Raw genomic sequence first — 19,232 nt, 5'->3', positions numbered from 1 at the left:
TAGTCATCTGTCCCAACAGTAGTCCCGAATGTGCAACCTCCAAGCCCTGGCCTGGTCACCATGCCATCCAGCTCTCCTGAGAGATAAGGTCCCGCGTTCTCAGGTGCCGGCCCCGCGTGTGAAGCCCCCGGGGGGCCTTACCAGAACTCTGCCGTCGGCCTTGGGCTGCCGGGCCAGGCTCACCCCCATCCACTCGTCATCGCGGTCCTCGCGGCAGGTCTTTCCGCAGGACATGCCCCGATTCTTCCCTGGAGGGAAGGGGAAGAACCAGTCAGTAAGGAAAGATGTGCTGCTGGCTGCTTCTCCAAGGTCTGCGGCCCAAACGTTTGTAACCAGCTCAGGAGGAAATAAGGAACTCACGACCAAGTGTAAAATGAACTCTATCGCTCCGAATGCTGTTTCTTTCAGCCGAGAGCGTTTTCAGAGCAAGATGTTCTTGCTGAAGGAGGCACTGCACGGGTTTACGTTCCCAAGCGAGCTCCTTAATTAGTTGTGCATCCATAATAAACAGTTCCGACCAGTCATTTTGAGTCGCGTGACAGAACACCATGGACACCTCTCCTTTTCTGCTAAGGAAAATCACGACACTAGTTCATTTAAAAATAATAATGATGAGCCCTGGCCGGTTTGGCTCAGTGGTTAGAGCGTTGGCCCTTGGACCAGAGTCACAGGTACGATTCCAGTCAAGGGCATGTACCTTGGTTGCAATTTGACCCTGGCCCTGGTTGGGGTCATGCAGGAGGCAACCAGTTGATGTGTCTGTCTTTCTCTCTTCCTCTCTCCTTCCCTCCCTCCCTCCCACTCTGTCCGAAAAAAATCAATGGAAAAATATCCTAAGGTGAGGATTTAAAATATAATAATAATTAGAAGCTCTTGATGGGAAAGGACTTTGGAGAAAGTGAGGAGTTGAAGGGATTGAAATAAAATAACTTCTCCTTACTGAGTAGCTACTATGTGCCAAGTACAATTCTGCATATTCACCTCTATTATCTCACTTAGTCTTCCCCAATCAGTACTGTGAGGTGGGTATCTTAGTCCTACTGAGGAAACTGAGGCCAAAGAGGCTAAGGAACTTTCCCAGTAAGTCCCAACTAGTAACTGGGAGAGTTGGGCTCTGACCCCAGGCAGATCCATCTGATTCCAATGGATCAAAGTGAGTTTTTTTAAATATCCTTTGGTCATATCTTTCCCTACTTAAAATAAAACCTAAAATTGATTTTAGTGGCTTCCCCCTTCCTACATAGAATAAAATCCTAAGCCTTACACCAGGCAGCTGGGCCCTGTGGTCAGCCGCAGTCTGCCCTGCGGGGCTCCTCTGCCCCCCCCCCAACACTCCCGCCACCGACCTCGCTCTGACTTGACAGGCACCTGTGTGCCCCAGCTCGGAGCGTCTGCCTCCCCGGCTCCCAGCCAACCCCTGTGCACCTTTCCAGTCCTGTGGATCCAACCCCCACCTTCTCTCCGGTCTTCTTGCTCTCAATGATTTGTTTTTAATGTCTCTTTTGCCCACTAATTTGTAAGCGTGGCAGGATCTTTGTTTTGTTCACTGGTATATCCTGGTCCTTAGTGAGTAACAGGTACTCACTACAGGATGGAAGGAAGGAAGGAAGGAAGGAAGGAAGGAAGGAAGGAAGGAAGGAAGGCAGGCAGGCAAGGCCACCCTGAGAAGAAGAAAGTGTGAAGGTGCCAAGCCCGTGATGTCCACCCACCTCGAGCCATGTCCAGTTCGGTGCATCTCCGGTCAGGGTTGGTGTGGACGCGGCACTTGAACACAGCCCCCGGGGACTTCACGGACGTGCTGTACTTGGAATCAGCCTTTGGTGCGCCCACAAGGACCCTGCACATGAAGAAGGAAGAGCATTCGGTCACAACCCAGTACCAGAAGGAGGGGGCTGAGGTTAAGTCCTAGCAGCCAGGGCAGGCCGTCTGAAGCTCCCTGGGAAAGCATGCCCTGGCGTTATACGGTGCTGGCGGGGCCGGGGGTGGGGGTGGGGGTGGGGTTCTCCTACAGCCAACCTGTACATTTTCTCCAGGCACATTTAAAGCTTAAGTTTGGCTGGAAACACACACAACCAACAAACGGTGCTTATCCAGAATCTATAAAGAACTCCTACAAATCGATAAGGAAATTACAGGTATCCAATATCATAATGGGCCAGAGACTTGATGACAGACCATGATCAAACAGCCAATGAACCTACGAAAAGGTGTTCGGCTTCATTAGTTATCAGAGAAATACAAGCAAGATACCACCTCACACCTACGAGAAGGCTAAAACCAAAGACAGGAGAGGCCGAGCGCGGGCAGGACACGGAGCGATGGGGACCCGGCAGTGCGAACATTACAGCCACGCTGGGGACAATGCAACCGTTTCTACCAAAGCTGAACGTGTGTCCGCCCTATGACCCCGTCACTCCATCTGTAGGATCGCACCCAGCAGAAATGTGTGCACAGGCTACCTGGAGACAGGTACGAAAGTGCTCAAAGCTGAGTATCTAATGGCCCACAGCGAAGAAACCCGAAGGTCCATCAGTGCTCAAATGGACACTTCACGGGATAGAAATACGATGGAATTCTACACAGCAATGAACACCAGTGAGCATCGCTCAACCACAACTACATGGATGGATCTCGTAAACATAACACTGAGCAGAAGACTCTGGGACATCAGTGTCCTCACTGATTCCATGTACCTGAAGGTCAAAGCAGCTGAGGTTTAACTGTGGTGTTAGAGGTCAGGGTAATGGTTACCTCGGGGGAGGGACAAGGGTTGGTCACAGTTAGGGAGGCAGGGCTCTCCGTGTACTTAGGGTGTTCTACTTTCCGACCTGAGCAGCGTTGACACAAATCTGTGGTACTTCATTAGTCTGTATATATGATACGGGTACTCTCCTGGATGTATAAGACCTACAATGAAGTGAATAGATAGAGATACCATTTCTCTTCTGTGGCCCTCTCTCCCTCCCCACCACACACAATATGCACGTTTAGGGGGACAAAGGAAAGACACAGCAATAGTGTAACGTGATAAATGCATCCTCTGTGTCAGCACAAACCAGAGATGGACCCGTCCACAGACAAACTGGGCGAGCATGAAGCTCTCCGTCCTTCATCCCGAACTGGAAGCTGCCTTGGGGATGGGCCGCCCCCAGCAGGGCCCTTCCCCGCTGAAGGAAAAAGCAAGACATGCCAAGAAGACAGAAAAGACACATCCGGGCCTGTGTGGATACAGGACACGGGGGGGAACAGCAGAGGGTTCCCCTCCAGATGTTACGAAAATAATTCTGACCTCCAGTTTTATGCACTGTCTCCGGAAATCAGTCAACCGAAGAGCGACAGCAAAGAATACTAAACAGCACCAACCAGGCAGTGTGTGCTGAGCTACGAGCCATTTGGAACAGAACTTGTACGATGAGACTTGAAACAAAACCCACACTGGTGTTCAAAGAGGAGAAAATTCTAGGCCGCTCCTCAATGAGAACACGAGCCGCCCTGTATCTCGAGCAGCCTAGGAAGGGGGTGCAATTGCCCTCGAAAGGTATTAGGCACATTGTGAAAATGATCATCTCCACTTGCCTGGGAATAGAAAGCATTATCCATTAGGCATCTGTGGAAAAGGTGTCTAGTGAGGTTAGAATGACCCCACAGCCTCCCCTCACTTTGTCCTGAAAGCCACCTTCATCTTGAGATGCTGGACACTCACACTTCACCCCTACTCTGGCCTCAGAATGACGCTGCTCCCCCACCAACCCTCTGGATGAGCAACAGACGTCAGAGACCCTGAGATGGGCCTTCAGCAAAGGCTGGAGGACATCAGAAAGGACACCCACACTATTATGACTCAGACATGTTATAAAGTTCATGGGAAGCCACGCAGGTCCCCTTGACACGCAGAGGGTGAAGGATCTGAGGACACGAGGCGCCAGGGAGACCCACCCCTTCTGGAGCACTGCCTTCAGGATCAGCCCTGGAGAGTCTGCATTTGACTCGGGGATGAATCAAGTCACACCCTGCTTGGGTGTGAGAGGAGCCAGGCCCCCAACAGTGAGGGCACCCACGCTGCCCGTGGCCCCTCAGTGACACCTCGGGGAATGGTGGGCCACAGCTGCAGAATCTCCAAGCCGAAGCAGGGCCAGAACCCACAGCCTTTGGAAACCGCAGCAAGCACAGACCACACAGCCTCTGTCCCTCTCAGAGGGACAGGCTGGCCCGCTCTTGGCTGCTCTGACTCTGACGACACACCGAACGAAACCCCAAACGAAACTGCAGGGAGAAGAGGCCACGTTCAGGTCTCGACTTCCCCCTGCCTTCCTGCTGCTGGGGCTGAGCTCTCGGGCCACCGGGGCAAGGCAAGGGCTGCTCTGTACAAGGCCAGTTCTGTTTTCACAGGTGAGAAGAATTAGCACTTGGCCATATCTAAGCAGCTGCACCACCCACGCCTGCCCACCTGTCAGCACGGGCAACGAACAGCGTCTCCCCCCTGGAAACCCGGTGGGACGCGGCTGGGCCTCGAAATTCCTACCAATTCCAAAGGTACATGAGCACAGTGAGTAAATGCCACTTGCAATTCATTTTGACAAAAATTAAACAAAGGGGGGGAATTCATCTCATACAACAGCCAGCTGTTTCTCGATCGCATCCCCCCCAAAGGTGCCAGAGGCTGGACATTTCAGAGGGTGCCCCATGTTTGCAGACCCAGATTCTCAGGCCATCCAAGCGGGAAGGGACCCTGCAGAGCTCAGATCCCAGGCACTGCTTCCCTTGACCTAGAGCGGAGATGGAGGGGCCAGATTTCTAGGGAGCTCTAGATTTCTATGAAGATTTCCATGAAAGGACCGCTGAATTACCTTTTCCTTCCAAGCCCAAGGTACTCAATGGTTCTAACCACAATGGCCGATCAAGTACTGATAACAACCCTCTGGTGCAAACCCTCCACCAGCCGGTCGGATGAGAAAGTTTTTCCCAAATCCTGTGTGGAGGGAAATGAAACAAGAGACGGGGGTGGGGGGCTGCACGCGCATGTGCGCACACAGCTAGCTCACAGGGGTGGCACGGTGGAGAATGAGTTTGTATCTCTGTGTTTACAGAACATCGTGGCTTCTTCCTTCACTGCTCTTTACCTAGGCTGCCGGCCAGCAAGACTGCGGCTGCAGGCCAGCCTATGAGCTTGTCTTTTCTGATGTTAGTTCAGCTGGCTATGCGCCAGGCTGATCCCAAGAGATAGAGAGCGCAATGGCCCAGGGTTCAGGACAAGCCACTGAAAAGATGCCATCTGCTTTTTCTCATTATTTTGAGTTATAAAGAGACATCCCGGATACTTCCAACATCTCCCAAATCTTCCTTGCTACTCTTGACAAGACAATAAGACATTCCTTTTCTCTGTATGGTTACCCTATAAAAGGGCCCGAGAGTCCCCCACCCCCAACAGGCACCATTAATAAATCATCAGGATGAGTCTGACCTTCGCTGCTCCTCCCAGTGTGGTCCTCAGACCAGCAGCACTGAAAACACCTGGGAGCTCGATGGGCCTGTGGGCTCTCAGGCTGCACCCCAGCCTGCTAATCAGAGCGCGCAATGGGCAAGCTCTCCCGGTCATTTACAGTCTAAGACGTGCTGTGTAAACACCCACGCTGATGACAAAGAACCATGTTCCTCCAGAGCCCCTTTGAAGAGATGACCCTGGAGAAGCAAGATTTTCCTCCTATACCATCCTCAGTTAAGGATGCAAACTCCAAGGACATTTTAGAGTCCTTTCATTAACTTGGAATCCTAGGTCTCTAAAGACAAGGCCAGCCAGCATGTACCGGGCCCTTGGCTGGTGGGCTAGGCCCCTGACGGCACAGTCGCATTGCACCTTCACAGCAACCCTGTGGGAGGCGCTAGCGCTCTCCTCCCCACTGTGCCATGGAGGAGCAGGTGACCAGAGAAGGTCCTGGCACTTGTCCGCGCCCACCAAGCGTGGTTAAGATGCTATAGCACGTACCCCGGCAGTCAAGTGCAGTGCCCACTCCCCAATTCTGCCCATCCCGCATCAGCCAGGAGGAGGAAAGGGGAACCAACAGGTATCAAGTGCCCCCCTGTGGTGCCAGCCACTCACAGGAGTGACCTGCTTGAAAAAGCCCAGGTGAGGCTCCGCAGGAGACCCCCAGGTCAGAAATGTGCCATGGAGGAGCCTTCATGCCAAAGGACAGACCGGGCTTTGGAACAGAAGGAAGGCGTCCTCCTCCCACCAGGCTGAACTTCACAGCTTCTTGCTTTTCTAAAACATATATTGCTGGCAATCCTGCCAAGCAGCCTCTTCTGTGCATTTTACTCAGAGATGGTGGGTGACTTGGCTGGTAAGTGGCAGAGCTGGATTTGAACCCAGGGCATTGGTGTCCAAGGGCATGGTCTTTCCAGTCCCCCCAAACTCCCTTTTATTGTGGCAGTTTCGATGCCCTTCGTTTTTGCAACACAGCCGCTTCTTTGACTGGCCTGTGTGTGGTGCAGCTGGCTCCCAAGGCTCCAGTCCAGCCACTGATCCTGCTGGCAACCCCTCACGGCCTGAGGGCAAACTGCAGGTCTGTCCCCTGGGAAGCAGGTGGCAGGGACAGGCTGAGCCACAGCTGCCTCCTGGGGAAGGCCTGGAACTGACAGCGCCTCCAAGGCTCCCCCCCTCCCCACAAATGCCACGGCGGGGTTTCTGTGGGCGAAACTACAGCCAGATCCAGGACAGCAACGGGGGATCCAAAACCTTAAACCCATTAGGTTTGCTTTCATGCATTTGATCCCAAAGCCAAAGCTTCCCCAGGGGCCCACGTGGCAGTTACTGGAGTGGAATTCCATCACTGTGCTCACCGCACGGGAACCCCAGGAATCACTCCACGTCGCTTCATCAAGGAAAAACACCTGACCGGACCAGACCATCCTCTCCCAGAGGGACGAGACTCCTGGGGCCGAGGCTTGCCAGCTGGAGGTGTGGAACCTGAAAAACCTCAGAGGCACCTCTTTGTACATTTGAGGAAACTGAGGCCCCCGGCATTTAAGCAGTATATACGAACTGCTTTTAAGTGTTTTAAACCAGTAATGCCACCGAATTCTAAGCTCCAAGGGCAAGTTACTCAGGGTGGTGAAGTGTAAGAAGCACAGGGGTAACACAGGCTTCAAATTCTGTCTCTACCACTGATAAGATGTGTGACCTCAAGTAAGTTTCTTGACCACTCTGAGCCTCTGTAAAATAGAAGAAAAATGTACCTACTAAGTTCTTATAAGGTTTTGTTTTGCTTTTTGGTACGTGCCCCTAGCCACTAGGGCCTAGCAGGAACTGAACCCAGGACTCTCTAGGCCGCAGGCCGATGCTCCAACCGCTGAGCCAAACCGGCCAGGGCTAAGGGTTCTTATAAGGTTTAAGCAAGATAGTGTTATAAAGCATCCAGTACAGCACTTGGTACACAGTGGGTGTTCAAAGAAGTGTTAGCATGCTGGGCAACAGGCCAAAAACCTTGGCACCCAACTCGTCCCAGCTCCACGTCCTGGCAGCACCCCAGGAGCTCACAGATCCTCAGAACCTCAGTCCCTTTTCTGGTGTGCTAGGCAGAAATTGATTCAGACAGTCAGCTGAGATCAGACATCCAGGAATGGCTGGGACACTTTCTGCACAGGTCGTCGATTGCAAAAGTAGCCACAATTTTCCATGCTTCCTGTATCCATGCCCTTTCAATGGGACTTTGCAGCTTCTTCCATCAAGAGATGGAATCTGCTTCCCTTCCTCTTCAATGTGGGCGGGCCCTGTAACTTGCATTGGCCAGTAGAATGTGACTGAAGGAACAGCCCAGGCTTCAAGAGGCCAAGAACACGGATTGCCCTCTTGGCACCCTGCCCAGCCACCAGGTGTACACGCCCAGGATGCTGGAGAATGAAACACACATGGAGCAGAGATGAGCCATCCCAGCTGAAACCATCGTAGCCCAGCCAGCCAGCCAGCCAACCCAGAAGCTCACAGCCGACGCACAGCAAGCCCAGCTGAGAACTCGAGAACCACCCAGCTAAACTCAGTCTAAACTGCCAACCACAGAACCGTGAGCTAATAAAACGGTGACTGGTTTAAGCCTCTGCGTGTGAGGGTCGTTTGTCCTGCAGGAATAGAAAACAGATACATCACCAAGCGAGGGCATGCCACCCCTGAAGAGAATTAGACTGTGGTATCGCCATCGCCCACCCGTTGCTCCTCAGTCCAATCCAAGTATCCAACTCTGCAGCTCAGAACAGTGGCTGCCGCTCGTCTACCTACCTGATCCCCTTTCCTTCCCGCAAAGGAGTCTCACTGCCAACCAGGACCACAAGGTCCAGGGGCTCGGATACGAGAAAAGCAAGGTGGTGTGGTAGAAACAGCCCTGAAGAATCTGCCAGCTCGCTCCAGCTGTGGGACCTGTGAAAGGCCCCAGGCACTTCCTTATCTCTAAAAGCAAAGACAATTACAAATGCAGGGACCCTCCCAGGGCAGCCATGAGCCACAGAAGGAAATGTAAAGGGCAAAGTGTCTGGGGGAGAGATCCTGCACCCAGGAGGGACTGACTTTTGAGAATGGGGTAGGACCTTTCACATGCCAAGGCCAAGAGCAGACAGGAGTGCCCAGGCCCTTTTTCTTCCCCCTTAGGAACCTGATACCTTGGACAGGGACTCCACGGGCTGGGTGAGTGGAGGGCAGCATGGCTGACCCAGAACAGCCAGAGCAGCATTAACTCGGATTCACCTGCAATCTACTTGCTGGGGAACCTTGGACTTGGCTGCTGTGCCCCCACTGCATCGAGGTGACTGTGACACAGTACCTCTGGCACAAAGGAAGTGCTCATGAAAGGGTGGTGATAATTATTTTCATCCTGGGAACCCTAGGTTGGAGTAAATAAAGGGCGGGAGAGGGGTGCAATCCACCCCAGAAAATGCCGATTCAGTGAATGCAAGAGATAGGGTGCCATCTCCAACTGGGGAAGAGCAGAGGCACAGGCAGGGTCTCACCTTAGAGTGGCATCAGCCCCCTGGCCACCCTGTCAGGGAGTGAAAGGGCCTCAGATCTGGGCTGCAGCCAGGCCAGACCAGGGGCTCAGGTCTTGAGAGAGCATGGAGGGGAGGCAGCTGGAGAAGGAAATGTGGCAACAGGACTGATGCTGTCTTCCCACCTAAGAGCATCGCGGAAACATTAAAATCCGAGAGACAGCCCGGCCGGTGTGGCTCAGTGGATTGAGCATCGTCCTCTGGACTGAGAGGTCCCGGTTCAATTCCCGGTCAGGGCACATGCCCAGGTTGTGGGCGGGCTCAACTCCCAATAGAGGGCATGAAGGAGGCAGCCGATTGATGTTTCTCTCTCACATCGATGTTTCTATCTCTCTCTCCCTTCCTCTCTAAAAAAAAAACAATAAAAACATTATTTTTAAAAAATCCAAGAGACAGAGCAAGCTACAGACCTCTGGGAGATCTGAATAACAGCCTTGATGTCTTCCTATTGGTTCCTTGTTATAAGTTTCTTCTCCAAGAAAAACAGATTAATAATTTCACATTTACTTTTTTTTTTTTTTTTTGCGCTAAAATTCTCAGCAGTACCCCACCTTGGAACTGTAGACCTATCTGCTAGACTTATTTAGAGCCTGGGATGGGGACCAGGGCTCCCCATAACACAGTGGCCCCCGACCCCTGGGAGAAGGAGGAGGTATGCAAAACTCTAGGATTTGCCAACCCACAGTCTCCAGTTAAAGCAGCCATCTCGAATCCCCCCTCTGGAAGCAGACGGGATGTAAATGATACACAAGGCACATACATGTACAGCATGACCAAAATCTCAGAGACCACACATAACGAAGAGAGGGTATTACGTGAGGCTATCGCGTTCATTTCTCACTGAGTACTGACACTCAGAGTTTGACACGTGAATGAATGAATCCACAAACGTACTAGAAAGCAAGCTCTTTCAGCGTCTGAAGTCGGGATGAAGACGACCACTCGTTCCAAAAGTCAGATCAGAGTAACAACAGAAATAACTACTAGTATTTATCAAGGGTTTACCATGTGCTACATACTGTATTCCGGGCTTTGCCAACACCCTCTCATTTAATTCCCCGGCAACATGAGGAGGGAGAATTCTCAGTATCCCTCTTTTATAGAGGAAAAGAGGCTCAAACCGCTGGGGTGACTTGCCAAGATCACCCAGCTCCTCCCCGGGGGCAGCAGCAGGGCTGTTGTTGAGCCCGCCCACCCTCATAGCACCGCAGATGTGGGTGTTGCTGGGGACTCGAGCCACAGTGAAGGCAGAGCCAGCAGGAACATCCACTCTCCAGGACCCTGGTGGAGAAGAGGTGCCAAACCCCTGCCACCCTGCCTTCCAGTGTGTCCTACACGATGCCAACCGTGCCCTGGGGGTTGTGCACACTGCAGCATGGTGACGCCGGCTGCTCGGGGAGGGCTGGGAGGCCACCTGGGCTGAGGCCGAGGGAACCAGGCAGTGTGTGGTGGTCACCGAGGCTGGTGGGCCCTGCACACCACCTGTCACTGCTGGCCGCCGCCTCTGGCCTGCAAACTGGAACCGCTCTTCGGGTAGTCCCAAAGATTCCCTGAAAGACGATTTGGCCTGTGAAAGCATGACTTCTCGAAGATGCCCCGCAATTACCAGCGGATGGAATCGTCAATTTTGATTTCTTTTTTTTTTTTAATCCTCACCTGAGGACATTTTTCAATTTTTTTGTTCAGATAGAGTGGGAGGGAGAGAGAGGACGAGAGAGAGAGAACATCGATGCAAAAGGGACACATCGAGTGGCTGCCACCCGCACGACCAACCAGGGGCGGGGACAAACTGCAACCGAGGTACGTGCCCTTAGCGGGAACCGAACCCAGGTCTCTCTGGACCGCAGGCCGACGCTCTAACTGCAGAGCCAAATTTCTTAAAGTTACATGCACCTCCCTTGAAAGCGAGTGATTGTTGTGAACACCGTGGCTGCTTGTGATAAACGTGAAGACGTTTTCCCTGGAAGATCACAACAGGAGTTATCAGAAGGAGACTGTTTCCTGACCAGCAGTGGGTCACCGGGGAGTCAGAGCTGGCTGGAGCCCGGCCCTTCACACCCTCACACCCGGGGCTGTTCGTGACTGGCTGGGGAAAGTCTGCCTTCCTGCCTTGGAAGGCTCTGCCCCCGACAACGCAGCTGCCTCTGCCCCAGCCCAGTTCAGCACCAGCTCAGGAAACAGCACCCCCACCAGTTTCGGGATCTTCAGGGAAACCCCAAGAGATGCTTTCTGGGTCCCCTCAGAACTTGGGCCTCATATACATGCCATCCCTTCCTGAGAGCCTGAGAAAGCAGGGGCTGCCGGGCCAGGAAGAACCAGGAACAAGATCTGAAAATGCTGAGAAAATCCGGATGGGAAGGCGGGGCTGCGGCGCCTGCGAGTCGGTGGGGGCCGGAGAAACTCGGCAAAGACTCCCCCAGAGGTTACAGAGGCAGCTGCCAGGCCCTTTGTGGGCATCTCCTCACTAAATGGGGGCAGCCAGGCCCATGATCCCAGGACCCCCCTTCTAAAGGTTTCACCTTTACAGGGGTCTCTCCTCGGCCCCCTGAACTACCCGCGCCTGACCAAGGACAAGCCTCTCCCGAGGGGAGCCCATATCTTATGTTTTGCCACCTTCTCACCCGTCAGACTGGGGATGGGTTTTCCCTCCCGAATCCCTGCCTCTCGGCAGAGCAGACACTGCGATGCTTGAGGACTGGACAGGGAATTCAGCCGCTGAATTCTCAGTTCGATGTAAGCGCCTCCATTTCAGTTTTAAGGCTCAAGTCTGCCAAGGGTTGGTTTTTCTTTTTCTTATATTGCCTTCTGATCTTTGTCCAACCTTTAAGACTTCGGTCATTGCTCTAAACCAGCGCTACCCAGCAGAACTTTCTGCAGTGATGAATATGTTCTGGGCATGATCCAAAAGGTAGCCGCTAGCCACATGTAGCTACTAAGCACTTGAAATGCAGCTAGTGCGACTAAGGATCCGAATACTTTGTTTCCTTTGGTTGTGATTAATTTTACTTCAAAATGGCAACACATCTGCCTGGCTGGTGTGGCTCAGTGGATTGGGCATCGTCCTCTGGACTGAGAGGTCCCGGTTTGATTCCTGGTCACAGCACACTCCTGGGTTGTGGGCTTGATCCCCAGTAGGGGGCATACAGGAGGCAGCCGATGATGTTTCTCTCTCACATCGATGTTCCTGTCTTTCTCTCCCTTCCTCTTTAGAAAATCAATAAAAGCATATTTTTAAAACTAAAATAAAATAGCAATACATCTGGCTACTGGCAACTGTATTGGCAGGGCAGCAGAAACTTTTTGCTTGTTCTTTTCATCCTCAACCTTAATGCAAAGTGAGGATGTTATGTTCGCCCTGGCTCTGAATCGCCTCCTATCCCTCACTGAATGATGCTCTGACAACCTTAACAAAGCAAAAGGCCCGCACATCTTCCATTTCCAAGCACTTGCTCCGTGCCCAGGCACAGCTGTCTTGCTGTGTCCCAGGAGATGGGGCAGGAAGCCAGTGCACCCAACCAACTCCAGGGCGTCTGGGGTGAAGGGGAGAGGAGGGGTGTGAAAGAAACCCACTCTGGGGGCTAGACGCCAGCCGGGCTGCATTTATTTATATCACAGGGTGTTCTAGCCGTCTGTCCTGCAGCTGAGGAACCCGTTCACATCTAAGGGAAGGAGACAGAAACTGGCTTTGTCCATGTTCCCTGGCACCCACTGCTGGTGTTCAAAGAGTGCAAGCAAACCCAGTGGGGTTGGGGGAAGGACATGAGATGAAGTTGACCCTGGTGCCCGAGCTCTATCCCTCCCCTTTTCACCTGTAAAAAAGTGTTTAATTAGCATGAAGCAAACTTATTAAACTAATATTGAATTAAGAAGCTGAGGAGCAATTTCCTCTCAAGAAGAAAGACACCAAATACAAGGCTTAATCAACATTTCCTTCTTTTCCTTTCAAAGGTTCAATGTATTACGCTCCCCTTTCATGTCTATCATTTACCTCTCTCACCCACTGGGACTATTTGTGGTCTTCTTAAGTCCCCTTCTGTGGGTGGCTGTCCACTGTACTGCAGCGGCCCTTTGGTAAATACCCCAAAACCCCAGTGACCAAGTAAGTTAATGCATTTCTCTAAAATACACACTTCAGCTTCCCTGGCACTTTGGAAATACATAGAAAATGACTTAAACTTCCCTTCCTCTCTGACCCAGCAACTCTAAGCCCAGGAGCGTATTCGGAGGAAATAATTAAGGATGCCATCAAGCTGTAGTGACAAGGATGTTTACCCTCGCTGTTGTTTATCATCATGACTCACTGCAAACACTTACACGTCCCTCAAGCGGGATTAAAAGACCCTGGGCCCAGGGACTGCCTGGTAGGAAGAGACCAACAATCAGTCACTAAGTCAACCTACCAACCCCAGAGCGGAAAGTTAAGGTAGAGATATTGGGTTGATCTAAATTCCACAGGGCCTGAATCTTATAAATTTGGGTTGACATCATTCTGAACTAAGAAAGTTAGTACATGCACGGCAGACGTGGCTCAGTGGACTGAGCGGTCCCGGGTGGAGTCCTGGTCAGGCACATGCCCAGGTTGTGAGCTCGATCCCTAGTAGGGGGCGTGCAGGGGGCAGCCAACTGATGCTTCTCACATAGATGTTTCTATCTCTCTCTCCCTTTCTCTCTCTCTCAAAAGAAAAAAAAAAATCAATAAGATTTTTTTAAAGAAAGTTAACCGAATTATGAGCATAAAACGAGGCACGGGGCTTCGTAGGGACCTGTGTGCGTGAGGGGCCTGTGGTGGAATTTCCATTGGCCTCATGGTAAGTTCGGCCTAGAAGAAGAAGAAGGTGAAAGTAGGAAATGCTGGAAGCTTCTTCCTTCAAGGGCCACAGCTTACCAAGACTGGGCAGTATAATCAGCAGGGATACATTCCAGGTCTGAGACAAGGAATATTTAGGGGAAGGGAGAGGAGAGAAAAAGAATCAGGAGGGAAATACTTGGACAAAGCAACAAGAGGACAGAAACCATGGAGATAAGCCAAACTAAAGGTAAAATTAAGTAAGGGTGTGGGAGGGGGTAGATTGCTTTAAAAAGATTTCAGTAGAAGTTAGTTGGTGCCTGAAAAACCATAGGAACAAGCCCTCCAGCAGAAAAAGCGGCGACTCAGTATCAGAAACAGAGAGGGCACTTTTGAGACCAGCAGCCTGGCGGTGAATGGGTTCGTCCTGACCCCTGAGACATGTCTCACATCTCCACTGGCACCAAGGCCATGCACCAGGGCTACTGCCCTGTTCCACCCCCTCTCTGCCATTTACCCGGGTGCAGAGTTGAAAGCCAGACTATCTTTTCCTGCATTTGTCGAATGTATCCACATCACACAGCTTTTCCCGGTCCCCCTTTTAAAACAAAGCAGGCTCAGCTCTTTCCCCGTGTCAGATCTGCTCTGGGCTCTTCCCAGTTGTTCCCCAGCTGGGGCAGCTTAGCCCTGTGGCCCATCCAAATCCAGGTGAGAGGGTCTTGGCACCTCTCCCAAGAACTCAGCCCCGTTTGAAGAAGCTTAGAAAGCTTGGAGCGCACAAGCCCGCACAGCTGTGGAGCCCACACAATGCCCCGGGGCCCCTGCCCGGAGAAGCCCTTCTATTTTTGACAGCTCTTTCCACACACTCTGGGCCAAGGTCACACAGCCCAGGAGTCCAGCGTGTATTCTGGGGTGTGCTTCCAACTGCTTCTGCCCAGGCTGCATTCTCTACCATATCCAAAGCTCCCGGTGGACTCTCAGTGTGGAGGGGGCCATGGAAAAGGTGTTCTGCCTGCTTTGCTTTATAAAGGGTACTAGGCAGCTGCAGGGAGAGACAGTCTGGCCTTAAACTCAGCACCTGGGGTTGATGGGAGGGAGCTACACAGGACTTTAAAAACTGGTTTTCTTGGAGGCAGCTCTTTAAACAGCATGATTGTTAATCAGCCGGCTGGTCTCGGAGTCCCCACTTTTCCAGGAATTCGTGAGGACTTGATCTACAAATCCACTCTTTTCCATCAGCCTCTGTCCAATTCAGAGCAGTGACTCTCTGGCATGAATACATGCTGAGAGCACAGCCATCACGACCTTGCCTTCCCAGCCTGCAACCCCTAAGGATGTCACACCTGGACCTTGAACAGGGGAACTATCCATGGGCATAACTCTGATGAAGGGGTGACTCTGGGTGGCTGTTTCATTCCCTCTTGTGCAGGGAAAGGGGTCAAGGTGGGACCAACTTCTCCTAGGTGCTTCTCCTCTGGGGCTGCGCTCGAACTCTGCATCCCTTAGCTGATGGTGCTTAACCAGGGAGAGTTCCCCACTCCTTGGGATTCTTAGGGGGACACTTGGGGGCAACTGGACTCCTTGACTTCTACAAAACCACATCCCTCTAAGACTTCAGGTGCTTGTGTCCAGGTCAGATAACCCATGTGAAATGAGGCCCAGGATACCCTATAAACCACCCACCAGACCCCTGTCTTTGTCACTTGCAGTCCTGGACCATCCTCCTCTCCTGCATCCTGGAACCACTCCGCTCACTCTGCAGAGTGCCTTGAATGGGGGGAGTGGGACTCTAGGTTCGTATGTGCCCCTGGGTCCCAGACACTCAGGGGTCCCCTTATTCCCCCTCCAACCCCCATCAATGTGCACACACAGCCTATTCCCCTCACATCCCGGGGTTACCCTGCTTCCTGTGCACAGTGGCGTGGAACAGGCTTGAAGCCAGGTAGAGGCGGGTGGGGTGTCACCAAGAGTTCCCCGAAACTGGAGTCTGCATCTGAGTGCCCTGTCTCGGGAGCCCTGTGGCACCGGGGATGCAAGCCGGGCCAGCGGCGGGCCGAGAAGCCAAGTTACTTTGCGACTGAGAGAGTTAAGCTGAGTCTGGCTGGGAGGCCGAGGGCGGTTCTGCCCGCACACTCCGGGCTGGGACCCCGGGAAGCGCCTGGCCCGGCCCCCTCCGACTCCGGGCGTCACCCGGGACGTCCCGGGAACCCAGGACCGGCGCCCTCCCGCCCTCCCGCCTTCCCTCCGCGGCCGCGCCGAGCGGAGACATTTAAATCGTCCCCTCGGGACGGCAGCGAGGAAGAGGCCGGAAAGGCGGCGGCGGCCGGAGCGCTGAGGCCGGGGCGGCGGCCGCCGGGGTCGGGGACCGCGAGGACACTCACCAGCGCGTGTTGTCGTGGAAATGCTCCAGCACCGCGTAGCCGAAGAAGGAGCCGGCGGGACCCTGGAAACGCACGGGGCGCTGCGGGTCCAGGTTGTAGGCGCCCGCCGGGGTCCCCGCGGCCACCAGCGCCAAGAGCAGCGCGCGGAGCCCCCCGGCGCCCCTCCGCGCCGCCGGGCCGCCCATCCCCAGCCGACCACCGCCCTCCCGGTGCCCCGCGAGCAGGGCGCTCAGCGCCGGCGGGGCTGCGGGGTCCGCTAGGACAGGGGAGCTCCCGCGGGTGGGAGCCGTGCGCTCGGACGCAGGCGGGTGCGGCGCCGGGCCGGGGGCAGTCCGAGCGGGCGCGGAAGGCGGGCACAGGGCGGCCGAGAGCGGGCGGCGTCCTCAGTCCGGCCGAGAAGTCAGCGCGCTCGCCGCGAGCGGGTCCCGGGCCCGGCGGCTCTGGACTGCGGAGAGGCGCGCCCGCGAGGTGGGCGGCCAGGGCAGCTGGACGGCGCGGCGGCGCCCCCTGCTGGCCGCCAGCCTGCCTCGCACCTCCGGGCGGGAGAGAGCCTGGACACCCGCCAGGCGCCTCTGGCTGGCCCCACTTCCCCACCGCGCCCTGGGCGCTCTGGTCGGGCGGCGACCCTAATCCTCCCCGCAGCTGCGGGCTCTGCTCGCCCTCCTGGGTCTCTGTTGGTGCCTCTCGTTCCCTCTCAGTTTCAGTCTCACACCAAGACCAAAGGAAGCCAGAAGGATTGAGTTTATATTCTAGCCTTGCCCATCTGCTGCCCCTTTACCCAGCTGTGAGAGAACCTGCAAGAGGCAAGCACTCGGTAAACGGCAGCTGTCGTTGATCATAACAGTAGCCACGTGGGAGTGAGCAAGGTCCCCCCCACGACCAAGTAATCCTCAAGTGTTCTCCTACACCGTTCATCTCTGACTGCGGTGCAAGCAGCGGTCACCTGGCAACTCGCTAGAAACGCAGACCAGAGGGTCCCCCTCCGGACCTGCTGAATCAGAAGCTCTGGGGGTTGGGTGGCGGTGTGTGTTCGATTTCAACAAGTTCTTTAAAGGTAAGGTAGTTTTAAAAAGGTTAGGACCCACTGATCTGGAACACATTCATTAATATCTCCGTAAAACAAACCCTAAAAGGTGATATCCGGTGAAAACTGTAGCCCTAGTCTGATGTAACAGACCTGTGGCGTCCAAACCTGGCTGTAGATCAGATCCTCAAGCAATCATTTAAAAGTAGATTTATGAACACCACTCATGGTCAGAATCTCCAAGGGTGAGGCCCAGGAATCTGTATTTCAGCCTCTCGGGAGACCTATTGAGTAGCCTGGGAAACACTGTCCTCCAGGAGAGATTCGGAGTTCTGCATTGTGTTCCTGAACATGTGACACCATGATGCAGTAGGAAAAACATAGGATTTGGCCCCAGATGAAAAGGATTTAATTCCCAGGTCTGACCAGCTGTGTAGTCTTGGGAAGTTAATGAAACAGGGATGCTAGTAAACTAGTAAACCTATGGATGGGCTTCTTGGGACAGCATTTTCTAACTGTAAAACTCTAAACATTTGTTAGTTATTCATATAATCTGGCATCAAGCGTGAGCTCAATTTCCCAGTGGCCAGAGTAAGCTTCCCTACAGAGACTTGATCTGTGTGTCTCCAGGATGACTGGCTTGCCCAGGGGGGCATAATAATTCAATCTGGCCATATAGAATGCAGATTTCCTTCATGGGGGGTGTGCCTTCTGAAAAAATAAAGCTCTTGTCCAATTTTCTAACTGAAATGACGACCAACTGCTCTTTCTCCCTTTGTTGTCTCACTTTAGGAACTAGTCTGAAGCTCTGGCCAGTTGCTCAGTGGTTAGAGCGTCAGCCTGCAGACCAGTGAGTCACAGGTTCAATTCCAGTTAAGGGTACATACCTGGGTGTTGTGCGGGAGTCGTGTCCTTCTCACATCGATGTTTCTCTCTCAATTCCCCTCTCTCTCTCCTTCCCACTCTATCTGAAGATAAATAGAAAAATAGGTGAGGATTTTTAAAAAAAGAACTTATCTGAAGGTTTTCCATTAACCCTATTGATGCAGATTGAACATCACCTATCATTTGCCTCTTCTAGAATCTACCACTTTTCCCTAAGGCAACCCTGACTTCCTTCCACGGGTGAACATAACAATTAGAGCATCCTTGTCATAACAATGCAACAGAAATAATAGCTTTGCCCTCACTCCCACCCCACCCCACTGCACAGAGGAACATTAAATGATCAAATATCCTCAAAGAAACAATGTTGATTTTTTTCATAAATTTTGACAAAGTTTTTAAGGTTAATTGGTCTATTTTTTCCTCTTCCTTCCTCTACCAATATTTTTTCCTTATAAATTTGTACATTTTTGTCGGCCTCTCATTATTTCCTAAATGCTTAAATGCTAGGTCAAAGCTAGATACACTTCTAAGTTTCTTAATATAAGCTGATTGTTTCAGTAAACTTTACATTTAGAATATATTTTTTCATTTCAGAAACCCCAAATTATAACAGAAAAAAAGCACACAGTTCTTCCTATTAAGAAGCTAGTAACATGAGCATCTTCAGGCCCTGTCTTGAGCCATACCTTTGCCAGAGATATTTTTTCCTGGAGTGTCCTCCCCCTGGTGTCCAACAAAAAGTGCTGATTCCTCCTCAATGGCGCTCCCCAAACATCACTCTCTAACATTTCCCTTGGCTCCTCCTCGTGAGTGCTCCCCTTTCTGGGCTCAGCCTGAATGTACCTCGGCAAGGCACTAAGTGGTGGTCTTGACCTTCGCAGTGATCATGGGCACCTGGTCTGCAGAGAGAGCTGCTGGGCGTGCAGACAGTAAGCAGGGCAGATGCTGCTGTAAGCCCACCAGCAGCCAACTACAAAGCAGGAGCATTCAAGATGTGTGAACACTACACCCAGCCCTTTACAAATCATTGTCTATCACTTAACCCACACAGTGATCCAATTAGAAAGCTGTGGGCTCAGACTTGATCTCAGTTCAAGTGAGGACTGCCTATATTGTCCACAAG

The 19,232-nt window shown here is 52.7% G+C and overlaps 1 protein-coding gene across 1 annotated transcript in view; it reads right to left on the bottom strand.

The window, feature by feature from the left end:
• ITGA9 (integrin subunit alpha 9) overlaps nt 1-16,427 on the bottom strand; it is a 288,355-nt gene extending 271,928 nt beyond the window's left edge. Inside the window, exons 1-3 of the mRNA XM_036267254.1 lie at nt 16,198-16,427; nt 1,710-1,837; nt 142-248 (exon numbers count right to left, since the gene is read on the bottom strand). Coding sequence (XP_036123147.1) covers nt 142-248; nt 1,710-1,837; nt 16,198-16,382 — 420 coding nt within the window. The 5' untranslated portion in view covers nt 16,383-16,427. The remainder of the gene's footprint in view (nt 1-141; nt 249-1,709; nt 1,838-16,197) is intronic.
• Between the last annotated feature and the right edge of the window lie 2,805 nt (nt 16,428-19,232).

This window comes from Molossus molossus, unplaced genomic scaffold, assembly GCF_014108415.1.
Source record: "Molossus molossus isolate mMolMol1 unplaced genomic scaffold, mMolMol1.p scaffold_m16_p_18, whole genome shotgun sequence".
Taxonomy (NCBI): domain Eukaryota; kingdom Metazoa; phylum Chordata; class Mammalia; order Chiroptera; family Molossidae; genus Molossus; species Molossus molossus.
The sequence above is the reverse complement of the archived record's forward strand: the minus strand, read 5'-3'. Positions and strand labels throughout refer to the sequence as shown.